The sequence below is a fragment of the Malaya genurostris genome, chromosome 2 (assembly GCF_030247185.1).
Source record: "Malaya genurostris strain Urasoe2022 chromosome 2, Malgen_1.1, whole genome shotgun sequence".
Lineage (NCBI taxonomy): Eukaryota > Metazoa > Arthropoda > Insecta > Diptera > Culicidae > Malaya > Malaya genurostris.
Genome location: NC_080571.1, coordinates 268157837 through 268174610, shown reverse-complemented (window position 1 = coordinate 268174610; position 16774 = coordinate 268157837). Strand labels below are relative to the sequence as shown.

At 38.0% G+C, this 16774-nt stretch overlaps 1 protein-coding gene across 4 annotated transcripts in view; it reads right to left on the bottom strand.

Moving 5' to 3' along the window:
- Positions 1-15563, bottom strand: part of LOC131429925 (dynein axonemal heavy chain 7) — a 29184-nt gene extending 13621 nt beyond the window's left edge. For 3 of the 4 annotated variants that reach the window (XM_058594453.1, XM_058594450.1, XM_058594452.1), the window contains exons 1-8: positions 15339-15531; positions 2946-3272; positions 2676-2886; positions 2252-2624; positions 1953-2189; positions 1705-1896; positions 551-1645; positions 68-480 (exon numbers count right to left, since the gene is read on the bottom strand). In XM_058594453.1, the coding sequence (XP_058450436.1) occupies positions 68-480; positions 551-1645; positions 1705-1896; positions 1953-2189; positions 2252-2624; positions 2676-2886; positions 2946-3264 (2840 nt within the window). In that variant the 5' untranslated portion in view covers positions 3265-3272; positions 15339-15531. Of the gene's footprint in view, positions 1-67; positions 481-550; positions 1646-1704; positions 1897-1952; positions 2190-2251; positions 2625-2675; positions 2887-2945; positions 3273-15338 lie in introns of all 4 variants that reach the window. The other variant, XM_058594451.1, reaches the window with a different exon arrangement.
- Positions 15564-16774: the final 1211 nt, after the last annotated feature.

Below are 16774 nucleotides of genomic sequence, written 5' to 3'. Positions count from 1 at the left end.
AATTAAGCAATAATTAGTCATCGTGCTAAGTTTCAGTGTACGAGGATGGCAAAATCAGTATACTTACAAAATGTCGGCCTCAAACGGTTTAATATACAGCGAACTCTTCATGGTTTGTGTTTTGATGATATGATCATCGAGCAATACCTGAATATCGTCCACCGCAGACAGTATGTAAGTCCCGGTATCCCTATACGGATGAACAATGAACGCCATATCGCTCCATTCGTTCACCATTCGGATCATAGCCTTTTCGAGATTGTTTTCTTTGGTAGCGCTTTCCGAGATCGTTTCAAATCGTTGAATGTAGTCATCCAGGCCATAATCGATTACCTTCTCCAGGGTGAGATCGGGAGCGATTTTAATGGGGAAGCCAATAATCTCCGAAACCTGCTCCCAGTGACGTTCTTTCATACCAGGATTACCCAAAGTTTGAACGATCGGCATGTGCGTCTTGAAACTATCGATGCGGTTCTTAATCTGCGAAAAATAAAGAGGAACCATTCAAGTCCTTATCCAATATGAAGGCAATTCGTTTTCTTTTACTAACATCGTGCGCTAAACGCTGTGTTTGATGCGAGTCGGAAAATTTCTTCTCCAACTTGTATACCGTACGATACAGGGAACCGACGGTATCTTCCACTATTTCCGGATCATGTGAACCAACTTGGGAATGCAACCATAGTTCATGTTTATCCATGAACTCCTGGCCGGCATCGTACAGTTGCTTGTACGGCGTTAATTTATCGTGACACTGCTTTCTTAGCGGATATTGAGAAAGTTCCCAACAGTAAGCGATTTCTTCCTCGTTGATCTGATCAATCTTATCCATGGCCGCTAGCAGTTTATTGTCCAGTGCAGTAGCCTTCTTTTTATACTTTTGAAGATGCTTGATATCACCCCAACCTTCGTAATCTTTCAGTTGTCCCCAGTAGACCTCTAAATCGCGTCGGAAATTTTCGATCCTACGCTTCAAAGAATCCTGATATTCTACCATTTTCTCAGCTATAATGTTTTTGTGATCCTGGAAAATTGTTGGCATTTTTCGATACCATTGAAAAGTATTGTTGTTTTGCTTGATCTCCAGTGGTGTAAATATCGTGTAATCGGTTAGATAGAGCAGATGACTCAAGTTGACTTTTAGCCTGTTCTCCATTTCCGGAATAGTCGATTCTTCCATTTTTATGGCATATTCTTTCAACGACATTAGCTCGGCGGTATCCTTCGGAACAGTCAGTATTTTGGTGGCAATGGCTTCGTACTCGTTGGCGAGCACAGCAGCAGCATATTGTTGATCTGCGGTCATTTTCACAATCAATTCCTGTTGCATAAACTTCGCCAACCCTTCGAGCGTATCGATCAACCCTTCGCGGTGAAACTCATAGAATCCCATCGATATAACGCCATATATCTCCTTGGATACATTGTATTCCATATCTTTGTAGTGTTGAATATACTTGCAGTATTGTTCGAAATTGGGTCGTTTCTCTATAAAATGCTCGATTTCATCCATATCCGTACCATTCATCAACGTCATGTACTTGTCAAAATCTTGCATGCGAAGCTCCGGACCAATTCGTTGTTCCTCGAGAATGTTGTAGATTCGGGTCTTACAATCGGTGATTACATTGGAAGATATATCCGGCTGGAATATTAGATTTCTTGGATTATAGAGGCGAATCCGATAAAGGACATTCAATATACCTTCAACATTGGATCAAGACATGGGATATTAGGTCTCAATTGTCGCTCGATTCTTTTGAAACTTTTCACAGCTTTCACGATGTTATCAATTATTTTCACAATTTCAATTTGAAATCTCGAAAAGCTCGGTATGAATGACAGCGTATCCTGATTTTCCAACAAAATTGTTAGTCGAAAGCCTTGGTTCGATTTCTAGAAGAGCAAAGATGAGAACAATTTATTCCAACATAGAGTTTAACTTATCTTACTCCAACATCACAGATGTAGTTCGTGTACGCCATGATACTGTTCACACACAAGTTCTGTAATTGCCGGGTCATCAAAGTAGCTAACGAGTTGAAAAACTTTCGCAACATCTTCGGTTTTGTTGTTTCATCAGGGATCAGCTTCTTTCTGACACCTCGGTTGAAAATGGTCTTAATCGATCCGTACCATTTTTCGTTTAACGTAATTTTAACCTCCTCAATCTGTTGATTGACTGTTGACTGAATACAAAATAAAACAAATTAATGATGCGTGAAAATAAATAATTTATCCGTTAAATTACCGTGAATTCGGTCAAATCGAAGGATTCCCGTTTATCTTGAAGTTGTTTCATATCGACAAGCAAAAGATCTTTGAATGCTACATCCCACAATTCTAGTATTTGACCAGAACAAGCATTGATAGAAAATAAGTTTCTTTTAATCTTTGCCCTGTTCTCGTCATACCGATGTTTCCACTTTAGTTTCAGTTCTTTGATTTCCATTCGTGCCGGAGTGATTTCATCCTTCTTCATGTACTTAGTCATCGCATCGCCCAGTACGAAATCAACTACAGCTTTCTTGACCGCTAGTGAGTAGTCGTCCTTGATTTCATCGAATATAGTTCGCAAGCCTTCTTTATACTTCACTAGGTTTCTCGGTATCAATTTTAAAATTCTTTAAAGAAAAAAGTTTGAAATAGTTGATCACAAACACAAAGTCCCGTACCTTTGAAGAACTCTTTTATCGATCGGGGCTACATGAACAGTATCAATACCATGCCGAATGTAGTGATAATATCTCAACAACTCCCGTTCTTCTACGTTTGGAAATGTGTTCGCTTCATCATCTTTCTCGTGATCCTTTCTAACGATTAGTTTTACCAACTTCTTTCGAAATTCTTCCCGGTCCTTCCTTAGTGCAGTGTACGATCTAGTTTCTGAGTATAGGAGAATATATCATTTAATAAAAAAAACCTCCAATCTGTGACCAATTTACTTTTCTTCTTGGCAGCACTTCGATTGGATCGCGCTTTTGCTAGCGACGAGGGTTTCATATTGGGTCCATGCTTCAGCAGTTTCTCCGGTAGGGTGAACACATTCGGACCGAGAAAGTCACAGTCCGTTGGCATGTTCAGCTCCTGCCAGATGCGTTTGCTGCTATATTCGGGATTTGCCTTCCGGTTAATACTAGCCACGAAACGCGATGAACTGGATGGACCAGCGGCCGCCTCGTTCCTGTTTACTTTGCGAACATCGCCCATCAGGCGAGTCTTGGGTAGCGCCGGAAGTCTTCCATGCTGGGGACTGCGGTTCATAGCGAATGCTGCCGTAACAATCGGAATCGAACATTTGTAATTTTAAATTTTGTATGCAATATGTAAACGTGAAAAAAGCTGAGGAAACCTGAAAGGCCTATGAAGAGGACGACGCTGAACATATTTGCTTTTTTTACCGGTTGAACTGAATAATACAAAGTCTTCTGATTATCCAAATTCAGATGAAACATAAAAGCTACTACATATTGCGATTTCGGAAAATAGATTAAGGATTGATCTCATCTAAAAAATGACGAAACTCCACATAGAAATGAAATGCGAGTATAATTCGTGTATAATATGTTGCTTCAATGCAACAGTGATGGATTAAAAAACAACAATCGTTTGTTTTCACAAACTTTTACTCAATCGAATTCCATAAAATAACTAATATTTTAGTGATTTTCAGTTTCCGGGGGTTTCCGTGCACAGAAATTGTTTTTTGAGCTCATGGAAAGAATTAGTTCTGGTTTCAAGATACAGGTTCTAAACGATGAGAAATACATGCTGAAATGTCAGACGTCAATCGTGAATATCAGTGTTCAGAAAATTGTGTGGATTCATGCTTCGGAACTTAACAACCCAGATTTGAATTATAAAGACTGTCCCAGAAAGTATGGACGCACTTTGATTTCGCTGTAAATAATTCACAAGTGTTAGATATTCAAATTTTATTCGGTATACTGATAATATACTTCAACAACAGAATACTATTCTCAACATTTGCTACTTAGCCATTGTAGACTAACTGGCGCACCCTCTTGCGAACGTTCCTCATTAAATTCCGTACAGACTTCTTGTCGACAAGTTTTGACACTTTTTTCCAATTATTTTCGAAATGTTGAATGGTTTCGGCTGCCGAGATATGTTTCCTAAGATGTGCCTTCGTTAATGCCCAAATTTCCTCAATTGGTCGAAGTTGTGGGCAATTTGGTGGATTCATGTCTTTTGGGACGAAAGTGACATTTTTGGTAGTATACCATTCTACCGTTGATTTCGAGTAGTGGCAAGAAGCAAGATCTGGCCAGAAGACAGGATCCTGTTGTGTGGCTTTGAATCATGGGTAGAAGTCGTTTTTGTAAACATTCCTTGATGTATATTTCGCTGTTCATTGAAGCAGTGGTGCTGAAGGGTTTCTAAATCTTACCGCAGCTACAAATTGCTTGCCAGACCATAGCTTTCATACCAAATTTTTCGACTTCAATCGATGTCTCGGACTGGTTTAACACTTGCCCTTCTCGCACCGTATAATATTGTGGTCCCGGCAGTGATTTGTAATCGAGTTTCACGTAGGTTTCGTCGTCCATGATTATGCAGTTCAAATTTCCAGCAAGAATCGTATTGTACAGCTTTTGAACCCTCGGCCTGATCGATGCTTCTACGTTTTGGTTGTTTCTGCTTCTTATAGGTTCGAAGATTCAAACGTTCCATAGCACGAAGAACATTTGACTTCGAAGTGCCCACTTTTTTTACCACATTCCGAACTGAAACCTCCTTATTTTGCTCGAACGCCTTCAGTATACGTTTATCCAACTGAGGGTTAGCAGGACCTTTTTTCGACCCGTTTTCGGTTTATCCTCACTGAACTTCCTGATTGCATTTCGCACGGCTTTTTCACTTACTCCTTCCATTTTTGCTATCTTTCTCAGTGACAGTCCGCGTTCTGTGCACCATTTGTACACAATTTTTCGACGTTGTTCTGCTGAAAGTCCACGCATTTCGAAACAAACTAATGAAAACGAATAAACGACTGCACAAGTGGTTAGAGAAGAGTGTAAACAACAGGATGCAGCCATAAAAATTGACAGATTCTGAACCATTGCGAAATGGCAGCGGTTTTTGGTTGCGTTCATACATTCTGGAACAGTCTTTAGGCACATTATTATTAGCAAAGACGTAATATGAAACGCAATTGAATTTAATTTCGATTGAGAGGAGGAGAGTACATGTTACAGAGACGTCAAATTACTCAATGGATTATTTACATTTTTCATTCGTGTTTTTACTGTATATGCAAATCTCAATGTTTTTGACAAGTCAGTAAGACTGTTAACATCCTCTTCAGGCAACTTGGTTCAACATTTGGAAAATATGTGGCAAAGTCCACGTAACCAATCCTTTGAGGTTTATCGAGAAGTCAAGAATGAACAAGCGTTCATCCTCGACTGTTCAGCAGTACTACCTCTATTAGGTTTTGCACGAACATGACATAACCTCACAAAAATGAACAGAATGAACTTTTTTTGACAGTCGACGTAAAGTTGTTTACAGTTTACAAGTTCATCAGAAGTTCATCGTTCGAATGTAAAAATTGTAAGTCGCCTCACAATCAACAGATTCATACATATATCGCTCCTAGATGCTGGAACCACATACAGGGCAATCATTTTAGTTATTTTCACTGTGGAATACGTTTTTAATAGTCACTTTTTCGTCATTTTTTCATTTTTTTTCAATTCAATAACTTGCAGTCGCAAAACAAAACAAGTACACGACAACTGTCAAAGATGAACTTGATTCATCGGCAGTTCATTTATGTCGTCATCGTGCAAAACCTAATAGATCTTGTCTTATATCGACGTGAACTTGAATGAATTGAGGTTAGCAGTGACAGTAAAAAACCTGATTACGCGTAATTATAAAGAAAAAATATGAACACTGATACGCTAAAACCCGGGTTAAATAACGATTTGGGTTGAATAATCTCCACAATCTACAATAAACTATTCCAAGTACTATTATCGAGTTTTTTCCATGTTTCTCAGATTCGGAAGCTTTTGCCTTTCTCATATAGAAAGGCTATGCAATCACTGTGAAAACCGACTTTTTAACCGAGGCCCGGAGGGCCGAATGGCATATACCATTCGACTCAGCTCGACGAACTGTGTGTGTGTATGTATGTAACAAAAATATGCACTTACTTTTCTCGGAGACGTCTGAATCGATTTTCACAAACTAAGATTCAAATGAAAGGTCTTATGGTCCCAAAGCCTGCTATTGAATTTCATCCCGATCAGATTTCCGGTTCTGGAGATATAGTACCAGAAAAATGGAAAAAATGGAAAAAAATATGCACTCACTTTTCTCGGAGACGGCTGAACCGATTTTCACAAACTTAGATTCAAATAAAAGGACTAACAGTCCCATAGCCTGCTTTTGAATTTTATTTGCATTCAGCTTCCGGTTCCGGAGTTACATGGTAATACGTGAAAATTAGAGAAAAAGTGTGCACTCATTTTTCTCTGAAACGGCTCAACCGATTTTTGCAAACTAAGATTCAAATGGAAGGACTTATAGTTTCCTAAAAATTTCTAGAACATTTAATCCGGATCCAACTTCCGGTTCCGGAACTAAAGCGTGATAAGTTGAAAATTACCAATTTCATTAGCAGTCTTCCACAAATGATGGTCAAAAACAGGTACAAATCCCATAAAACTGTCTGATAAATTATTCTAGTTTGCAGATATTGTTAGTTTGTTGGCATAAAAACTTAATTCGGCACTACTGGTCTTCCCTTTTCCTGTTCCTGAAGCACCGAAAGTGGTGGAGGAAAACTTCCAAAATAGAACTCACTTCGATTTCTCTGCGATGCTTGAACCGATTTTAACAAATCATGATTTGAATTGAAGCTCATATTATCTTTAAAAATACTGTGAAATTTCATCCGGATCCGACTTCCGGTTCCGCAGTTACAGGGCGAAGAGTGTTAAAGTTTTTAAATCGCCATATAGATTGACAATACGTACAACCCCGAGAGAAGAAGAAAACACAAAACAAACGATGCGTGCTTTGTTCTATTTCGTACACGCTATGAAGGAATCGAAACGGTTACGGATGTCTGCTAATGGTGTGTGATATTGGTAAAAGACGGTGCTGCGGTTGATAAAAATTTTAGCTATTCTATGATAGGTGCGATTAAAAGAATAAACGAATGTCATTGAATTCAAATTTATTTGAAAAAATATGCAATTTCACAGCCAATAGTGCAGTAATACCGTGCCGGTGGTGTAATGATGTCAATAATAATAATAAAAGTGCTAATCCTAATACATGTTTTATGCTACTGATTCATGCTGTTTAGCTTGACTTACATATGCAGAAGTAACAGAAACGCAGGTTCGCTTCGTTTGTTAGATTCCGTTTAATTGGTTTAATCGAAATAGAGCTCTAGTCTAGGTTTAACTAAGTTAAAAACTGTTCCAATTTGTATGGTAATTAAAAACTGCAAAAGGGTCTCACTCGCTTTCCTTCAAGATGGCCACATCGATTTTCACAAACTTATAGGTTCAAAGAAAAAGTCTTACAATTTCATACGGAATTCCTAAATGTAGACACTACTTCCGGCTCCGGAACTAGAGGGTAAACAGGATTTGTAGAATTTGTTAGATTTGGTCCGAACAAACTTTCCTATTTTTATTCAATGAACACAGTTGTTTTAGCGAATTCCACAGTAATATTTATGATGTTATGAGTAATATAATATAAGAAAGGCATCATTACACCACTAGGTGGATTAAAACATGTTTTTTTTTAATTGGAAATGAAAATAAAACTCTTATTTAGCAAAGTTATGGCATTACACATTCCTTTTGTGGAAATTGGCCTTTCTGTTTCAACAGACTTCGCAACCGATTCTTAGTGTACAGAATCATAGCATGGCTAGATACTATGGATTCTACTGACACTAAGAATCCTTCCAAGTCGGGGCTCGAACATACGACAACTGGCTTGTAAGACCAGTGTCCTATGCATTGAACCGCCAACCCGGGGCAAAAACTCTTATTTACACAGATAAATTTAGGTACCGGTCTAGCGGAAACAAAAGAAGTTGGTTGGAAACACATAAAACCAATTCTCGAGCTCGGTAAAGTAGAACGTCGAGACAGATCGGCAACACACAATTTTGCTCATTGCTCATTAAGAAATATTATAATATTTCTCGAGATTCGTTTAGAAAATTCACTGATTTTTCGGCAAAGTGCATCTTTTTGTTGAGATTTGGCAAAATTTTGGGCTGAGCTCATCGGTGATTAACAATTATCCCGAAATCAGCAAATATGCATTTGCCGAAATTCGGTCAGACAACTGCCATTTACGTTCTACATTTCCGCTTAGTCCAAATAGAAACCGTAAGAATCTACGATCTATCCAGTAAGTATAATAATAACGAATAACTACAAATTATTGTTGGGAAGTGGTTATAGAATATGTCGAAGAACTTTAAGGACCGTACGTCCCCAAAACAAAAGTAATGTAATATAAACTTTTTGTGTTAATATGGAAATAAAATGAAATCTTGATCCTCAGTAATTCACTGTTGCTTTTGCATTCAGTGGGTTATGCCGAACAGACAGTAAACTTCGTGCTGACAATTTCGCTAATAACTGACGTTTGTCAAATTTGAGATTGCTGAGACTCCCCAATTTTATCTTTTACCAAGATGATTTCCGAGTAGTCGGCGGTGTAAATCTCGACGATTATTTTTCCGAGATTCAGCGTAAAAAAAATAACTGTTCAGAACCTTATTCTGAATATACGATCGAATCCTAGTTCCATTTGTGTTAATGACAATAAAATCGTTCTCGTTTGAAGTCAAACCCAACCCAGTTCCAACACCAACTGGTGTCAAATCCATACATTTGGCAGCTGGAGTTGGTACTGGGTTCGTTTCAGCTACAAGTGAAAATACGCCATTATTCAGAACAAGGAATATAGCTCCAGTAATTACACCGGTGACCTGCGCTGGTTACAGCTGGCGAAGACGAAAGCAAATCGGAATTCGAGTGGTGCTGGATGTCAGGTAGCAGTAGCATCACATCCAACAATCAGCATCCAACAAGAACATCTAGAGCAACGAGGATCTACACGGCAGTGCAACGGAGATAGACAACAATTTCAAGGTAGAAGTTTTTTCTTTTCCTTTTGATTGAGTACTGTGTAGTGTTGGTTTCAAATTTTATTTTAAAGTTTAGTTAAAAATTTTAATGTAATGGATGAATCCATGGACGTAAATCCTAGCATGAATCCGATACCCCCACGAACGAAAAAATATCAGATGAGCTCTTCTGGGCCTTGGATAGTCTTTTTTAGACGTATATCAAAGCCATTAAACATTTTTCAAATTATTAAAGGTTTGACATCACGATACTCTTCAATCAAAGAGATCATAAAAGTAAATAACGATAAAATTCGTGTTGTGGTAAATAATTTGAAACACGCGAATGATATTGTCTCTTCGGAACATTTCAATAAAGAGTATAAAGTTTACATACCCTCCAAAGATGTCGAAATTGACGGTGTTGTTACCGAAGCGAGTCTTTCGGTAGATGATTTACTCAAGCATGGTGTTGGTCGTTTCAAGAACTCTATGCTTGAGGGTGTGAAAATACTGGAGTGCAAACAACTGTACTCAGTAGTTCATGAAGAGGAAAAAAAAGTTTATCGCCCATCAGACTCGTTTCGAGTGACATTTGCCGGGTCTGCGTTGCCGTCCCATGTCTATGTCGATAAAATTCGCCTCCCTGTTTGGCTTTTTGTTCCAAATGTAATGAATTGTACGAACTGCAAAAAATTCGGCCACACAGCTACTTACTGTAGTAATAAACCAAAATGTATTAAGTGTGAAGGGCCTCATAAAGATAATGATTGCAACAAGGAAATTGAAAAATGTATTTATTGTGGGAATAGTCCTCATGATGATATTTCAGTATGCACTGCATTTAAAGTGCACAAAGACAAAATTAAGCTTTCTTTAAAAGCACGGTCTAAGCGCACATATGCAGAAATGCTTAAAACGGTCATTGATGTCCCCCCTTTGGAAACCGAAAACGGGTTTTCAAATCTAGAGGAACCAGAGGACTCTGACTCTGACGAAAATAGTGAAGGTAATTCGTTTATCACTACCCAAGGGTCAGTTAAGAGAAAGAAGTCTTCCTCCAAATTACCAAATAAGACACCTAAAATTTCATCTTCAAAAAAAGATCCCCGTGTTAAACAAAAAAAGTCAAAACCAAAGACTGTGCCTCCTGGTTTGTCAAATTCACAAACCAATCCAGGATCTAGTACAGAAAAAAATAATAAACCAGTGGGCTCCATTTCACAGCCACCAACAGGATTACTGAAGTTTTCGGAAATTGTTGAATGGATTTTCTCAGCATTCAATATATCTGAACCCTTAAAGACCCTCATAATGGCATTCCTTCCAATAGCTAGAACCTTTTTGAAGCAGTTATCAGCTCAATGGCCAATTGTCTCAGGTTTTGTATCTTTTGATGGATAATTTATCACCCGTCGCAAATGATACAATCACTGTCCTGCAGTGGAATTGTCGAAGCATCATGCCAAAACTTGATTCATTTAAAATATTATTGCATAGTCAAAAATGTGATGTATTTGCTTTATGCGAAACATGGCTTACTTCAAACATAGCTTTAAATTTTAATGATTTTAACATTATACGTCTCGATAGAGACTCTCCGTATGGTGGAGTGCTTTTGGGAATTAATAAATGCTATTCCTTTTATAGATTAAACATCCCTTCAACTTCTAGTATAGAAGTTGTTGCTTGCCAAATAAACATTAAAGGCAAAGATATTTGCATAGCTTCGGTTTATATTCCTCCAAAAGTACAAGTTGGACAGCGACAGCTTAATGAAATGGTTGAAGCCCTTCCTGCTCCACGATTGATTCTGGGGGATTTAAATTCGCACGGAATGATGTGGGGTTCCGTTTACAATGATAGCAGATCATCTTTAATACAAAACATTTGTGACAATTTTAGCATGACGGTATTAAATATGGGTAGCATGACACGGATCCCAAGACCTCCGGCACGCCCAAGTGCATTAGATCTATCTCTTTGCTCAACATCAATTCGACTAGATTGCACCTGGAAAATACTGCCTGATTTACACGGTAGCGATCATTTACCAATCATCATCTCAATTAGCAGTAGCAATTGCATTGCTACTTCCGCTAGTATTCCATATGATTTGACAAAAAATATCGACTGGATTAAATACCAAAGTAGTATCTCTAGTATTTTGAATTCAATGGAAGAGCTCCCTCCACTTGAAGAATATGACTTCCTCATTTGTTCGATTCTGGAGGCAGCAGAACAATCCCAAACTAAACGCTTTCCTGGGCCAACGACTAACAGAAGGCCTCCCAACCCCTGGTGGGACAAAGAGTGCTCTGAGGCTAAACTCGCAAAACAAAATGCTTGCAAGACGTTTCTAAAACGGGGAGGAGGAACTCCTCAGAATTTTGAAAAACTTATGGTTTTAGAAACCAAGTACAAGAGCATACTTCGAGCCAAAAAATGTAGCTATTGGAGACATTTTGTCGAAGGTTTGTCAAGAGATACCTCAATGAGCACTCTTTGGAACACGGCCAGACGAATGAGGAATCGTAACGTGGGCAATGAGAGTGATGAATACTCGAACCGATGGATATTTGACTTTGCTAGGAAAGTTTGCCCAGATTCTGTTCCTACGCAGAGCATTATACGGGAATCTCCTCCAAATAATGGTTTTATTAATAACCAATTTTCAATGATGGAATTTTCTATAGCACTCTTGTCTTGTAACAATAACGCTCCAGGGTTGGACAGAATTAAATTCAACTTGGTGAAGAATCTGCCCAACCTCGCAAAAAGACGTTTGTTGGAATTGTTCAACAAGTTTCTTGAGCAAAATATTGTTCCACCTGACTGGAGACAAGTGAAAGTTATCGCCATTCAAAAACCGGGGAAACCAGCTTCCAATCACAACTCATATAGACCCATTGCGATGTTGTCCTGCATCAGAAAATTGTTCGAAAAAATTATTCTACGACGTCTCGACACTTGGGTCGAGACGAACGGTTTGTTGTCAGATACTCAGTTTGGCTTCCGTAGAAATAAAGGGACGAATGATTGCCTTGCATTACTTTCGTCTGACATCCAAATTGCCTTCGCTCGAAAGCAACAAATGGCATCTGTATTTTTAGACATTAAAGGAGCATTTGATTCAGTTTCCATTGATGTTCTTTCAGACAAGCTTCACCAAAATGGACTCCCAGCGGTTATAAATAATTATTTGCACAACCTTTTGTCAGAGAAACACATGCATTTTTCACATGGCGATTTGGCAACACTCAGAAATAGTTACATGGGTCTCCCGCAAGGCTCATGCCTCAGTCCGCTCCTCTATAATTTTTACGTAAATGACATTGACAGCTGTCTAGTAACGCCATGTACACTAAGACAATTGGCAGATGATGGCGTGGTTTCAGTTACTGGACCCAAAGCTATTGATCTGCATAAAACATTGCAAGATACCTTAGATAACTTGTCCGATTGGGCTGTTCATCTTGGTATCGAATTCTCTGCGGAGAAAACAGAGCTGGTCGTCTTTTCAAGAAAGCATGATCCCGCGCAGCTTCAGCTTCATATGATGGGAAGAATGATCCAACAGGTTTTGACTTTCAAATACCTTGGGGTGTGGTTTGATTCCAAATGCACGTGGGGAGGACATATTAGGTTTCTGATAACAAAATGCCAACAAGGAGTAAATTTTCTTCGAACAATAACAGGATCTTGGTGGGGTGCTCATCCGGAAGATCTAATAAAATTGTATCAGACAACGATACTTTCAGTGATGGAATATGGATGCGTTTGCTTTCGTTCCGCTGCAAACTCTCATATTATCAAACTGGAGCGAATTCAGTATCGTTGTTTGCGAATTGCTTTAGGGTGCATGCATTCGACACATACAATGAGTCTTGAAGTTCTGGCGGGAGTTCTTCCATTAAAAGATCGATTTTGGGAGCTTTCATCACGCCTGCTAATAAGATGTGAGGTGCTGAATCCCATGGTAATTAATAATTTCGAACGACTAGTCGAGCTTCGATCTCAAACAAAATTCATGACAGTATATTTTAACCATATGTCACAGGAAATCAACCCTTCAAGATATATTCCTATCCGTGTCAGCCTCCTAAATGTCCCTGACTCAACTTTATTTTTCGATACATCCATGCAGCGCGAAGTGCGTGGAATCCCGGATCATCTACGTTCGACGGAAATCCCAAAAATATTTTCAAGTAAGTTCAGGCATATTGACTCTGAGAAAATGTTTTACACGGACGGATCGCGAATTGAAGAAGCGACAGGGTTTGGTATGTTCAACAATAATGTTTCGGCCTCATTTAGGCTTCAAGAACCTGCATCTGTTTATATAGCAGAGCTAGCAGCAGTTCATTATAGTTTGAGTGTAATCGTCACATTAATTCCAAACCATTATTTCCTCTTCACAGATAGTCTGAGTGCAATTGAAGCCATTCGCTCAAACATGACTGGCAAGACTGAACCGTTTTTCCTGGGCAAAATAAAACAGTGCCTGAACGACATATTGAACAATAATTATCTAATCACTATAGTCTGGGTCCCGGCTCATTGCTCCATTCCTGGCAATGAAAGAGCCGATATTTTAGCCAAACGTGGTGCTATTGAGGGTGAAATTTATGATAGACCAATTGCTTTCAACGAATTCTATAGCTCGTCTCGCCAAAGAACACTTGCCAGCTGGCAAGCTTCTTGGGATAAAGATGATCTGGGTCGGTGGATGCACTCAATTATTCCGAAAATATCGACAAAGGCATGGTTCAGGGGACTGGATGTGAGTAGAGATTTCATTCGTGTGATGTCCAGACTCATGTCCAATCACTACACGTTAGATGCACATCTCCTTCGAATTGGGCTCTCCGAGACTAATCATTGTGCTTGTGGCGAAGGTTATCGAGATATTGATCATGTTTTTTGGACATGCGTGGAGTATCGTGATGTCAGATCTCAACTAATAAATTCTTTGCGTACCCAAGGTAGACTATCCAATATCCCAGTTCGAGACATTCTTGCTTGTCGTGACCTTTCATACATGAAACTTATTTATCATTTCATAAAGAAAACTGGAGTTTCAATTTAATAAAGGCCCCTTTCAAGACTTATGGCGTTTTCGTTTTTAACTTGCACTACACCGGTGCAGTGCTACACTGAGGCTTGAATAAACGAACAAAAATGACGAAAACATAAACAGTAACCATTGACTACAATACATGATTACATTGCACAGAGCTACACCAAACTTTTGATGAGTGCTACACCAGTGGTATCGGTGCAGAAAAAGTGTAGCACTGGTGTAGTGCAATTGGCAAAAACGAACGGTTTCAGTGCAGCTTTCGCTACACCAGTGTAGTGCAATTTAAAAACGAAAACGACATTAGTTCTGATCCCAGCTGCGTCCATGAGTTCAACCAATAGCTAAATTAAAATAAAAATAATGTAATGATACAAACAAACTCGAAACAGTTTATGAAATTATTAACAAAATGTCTGAAAATAACAGCTTATTTTATAATTTATAGAAGTTAATCGTTTGGTTCAAATAATATTTCCGCGTAGATTTCATAATTAATGACGAGTTACCTAAGATGATATTTAAGTAATAAGAGAATATGTTTTAATAAATGCAAAACGTTGTGACTATGTTAGAATTAAATTAGGATAAGAATATTATGTAAAAGTGATGCTACGGCGAAGAAAAACTTATGTAAACTGCCTTAAGAAATAAACGTATTTATGAAAAAAAAATATAGCTCCAGTAACAGTATTTTGTTCTGTAAAGCTACGCCGGCGCTCTCACATTCCGTTGCTACAACAACAAAATGCCGTGACTATAAACAGAAAATTTATGAGAAGAAAAAAATTTACAATATAGAAGTATATCAAAAAATTTCAATGCAAAAATGTTCAATTTTAAACTAAACACAGAATGTACACTGTATAAAAGTTCGTTGGAAAACTTTTGTACTCTATAACGTTTGCTTTACTGATTAAACGATTCACATTTCGCAAATAAAATGAATTAACAACAGCCTCTTAAACAAATATACTCTCCTGTAATTTGTTATATTTAATAAATAGTAGACTAATGTTCTGAAATATAATCGAAATCTTCAAGAGTTTGTGATAAAGAAGCAAACGGATAGGTACATTTCGGCGCCTTTGAGTCCGAAGAGTTATAGAGATTTAGTACCTTACTGTACAGGTCCTTTTTCAACACATTCTTTCTACATAAACTGTAAAGTCTATAAATAAAGTCCCTGTTGAAGCACATCCCAAATTCAAATTCCATTTTATCCACTGCACATTTAAAAAAGCAAAACCGGTTCCCGTAACAAGTAAAAATTACGATTCACCTTTCAAAAATACACCTTTACCGACCACTTCTCGGTACTGGACTACGAAAAATCGCCTTACATCAACGAACTGATCGATTGAAGGAAAATATTTTGAAACTATGGAAATGAAAGCCACACTTGGTTACTAGGATAGGCGCGGCAACAGTCGGTTGAGGCCACGTGTTGAATTGTACATCAGCTGATGTTGGAAATGGGCCCCACGTGGTCGAAGACACAGCTTTTACTATATGCCCTTGAACTCGTTAAAACGAGACAAACAAAAAATACATAAAAATAAGCTTGACCTTCACCTATTCGCACCATAAATATCCACAGGTTGTGATACTGATTTTAATACCTGTTTGAATAGTTTTGCCGCAATTCAACAGGTAAGGTAATGAAAAAATCAAATCCATAACAGCATATATAATTCCACTACTAATTCCGAATGGATCAGAGCAAAATAATACTGCTGCAGACAGTATACTACAATTAAACATCTCTTCAATAATCAGCTGCTGAAAAAAATTGTTTCATTTAAACTAGCGGAAATGTAAGTTACTTTTAATTGTTGTTCTGCTTGGATCACTTCTAGTTCCATTATAACAAACGAATGCATTCCGCCTATAGTTTCAGTTTTAGCACAACTTTGAAGTCGTCGTGAGCAGTACTTTCATAACAAACACGTAGGAATGTGCGAATATCTTCCAGCGATTTGCGAGATGATAACCTCTATGATATTTGGAAGTAAGTCCTATTGGAACTATTTTCTTTAAATAGTAATAATCTTGTTATTTGCGAGCATGTAGATACCGGAAAGCTGGACGAAGCATACTATGATGACAGCGTTGAAACTACTTTTAAAACAGTATAGCATACGACGAAGAAACAAGTCAATTCCAATGAAACAGCTATAATAATAATAAAATTCAAATAATATATTTAAAAAGGTATGCATCTGTAATACGGTTTGCAATCTGCAATTCAAATAAATATGTTTTGATAATCTACGTTCTTTTACTTAGAACTGATGTCCTTGTTATTATAAGCCTGTTCTTTCGTACAAAACAAAGTCTAATCTAAAATAAAAATGTTTTCAGTTATCGACATCGCTTACATCAAGATTACATGTTTTTCACTATAAAATAATCCTGCTAAAAAAATAAATAAAATTTCAATAAACTATTAACTGAACGCAGTTCTTGGTAACAACGTGCTCCTTTCTGATGAATTTTTTAGACATTTGCGAGCATCAGAAACGCTTTCCTCTAATGGAATATTCCAAGTGACT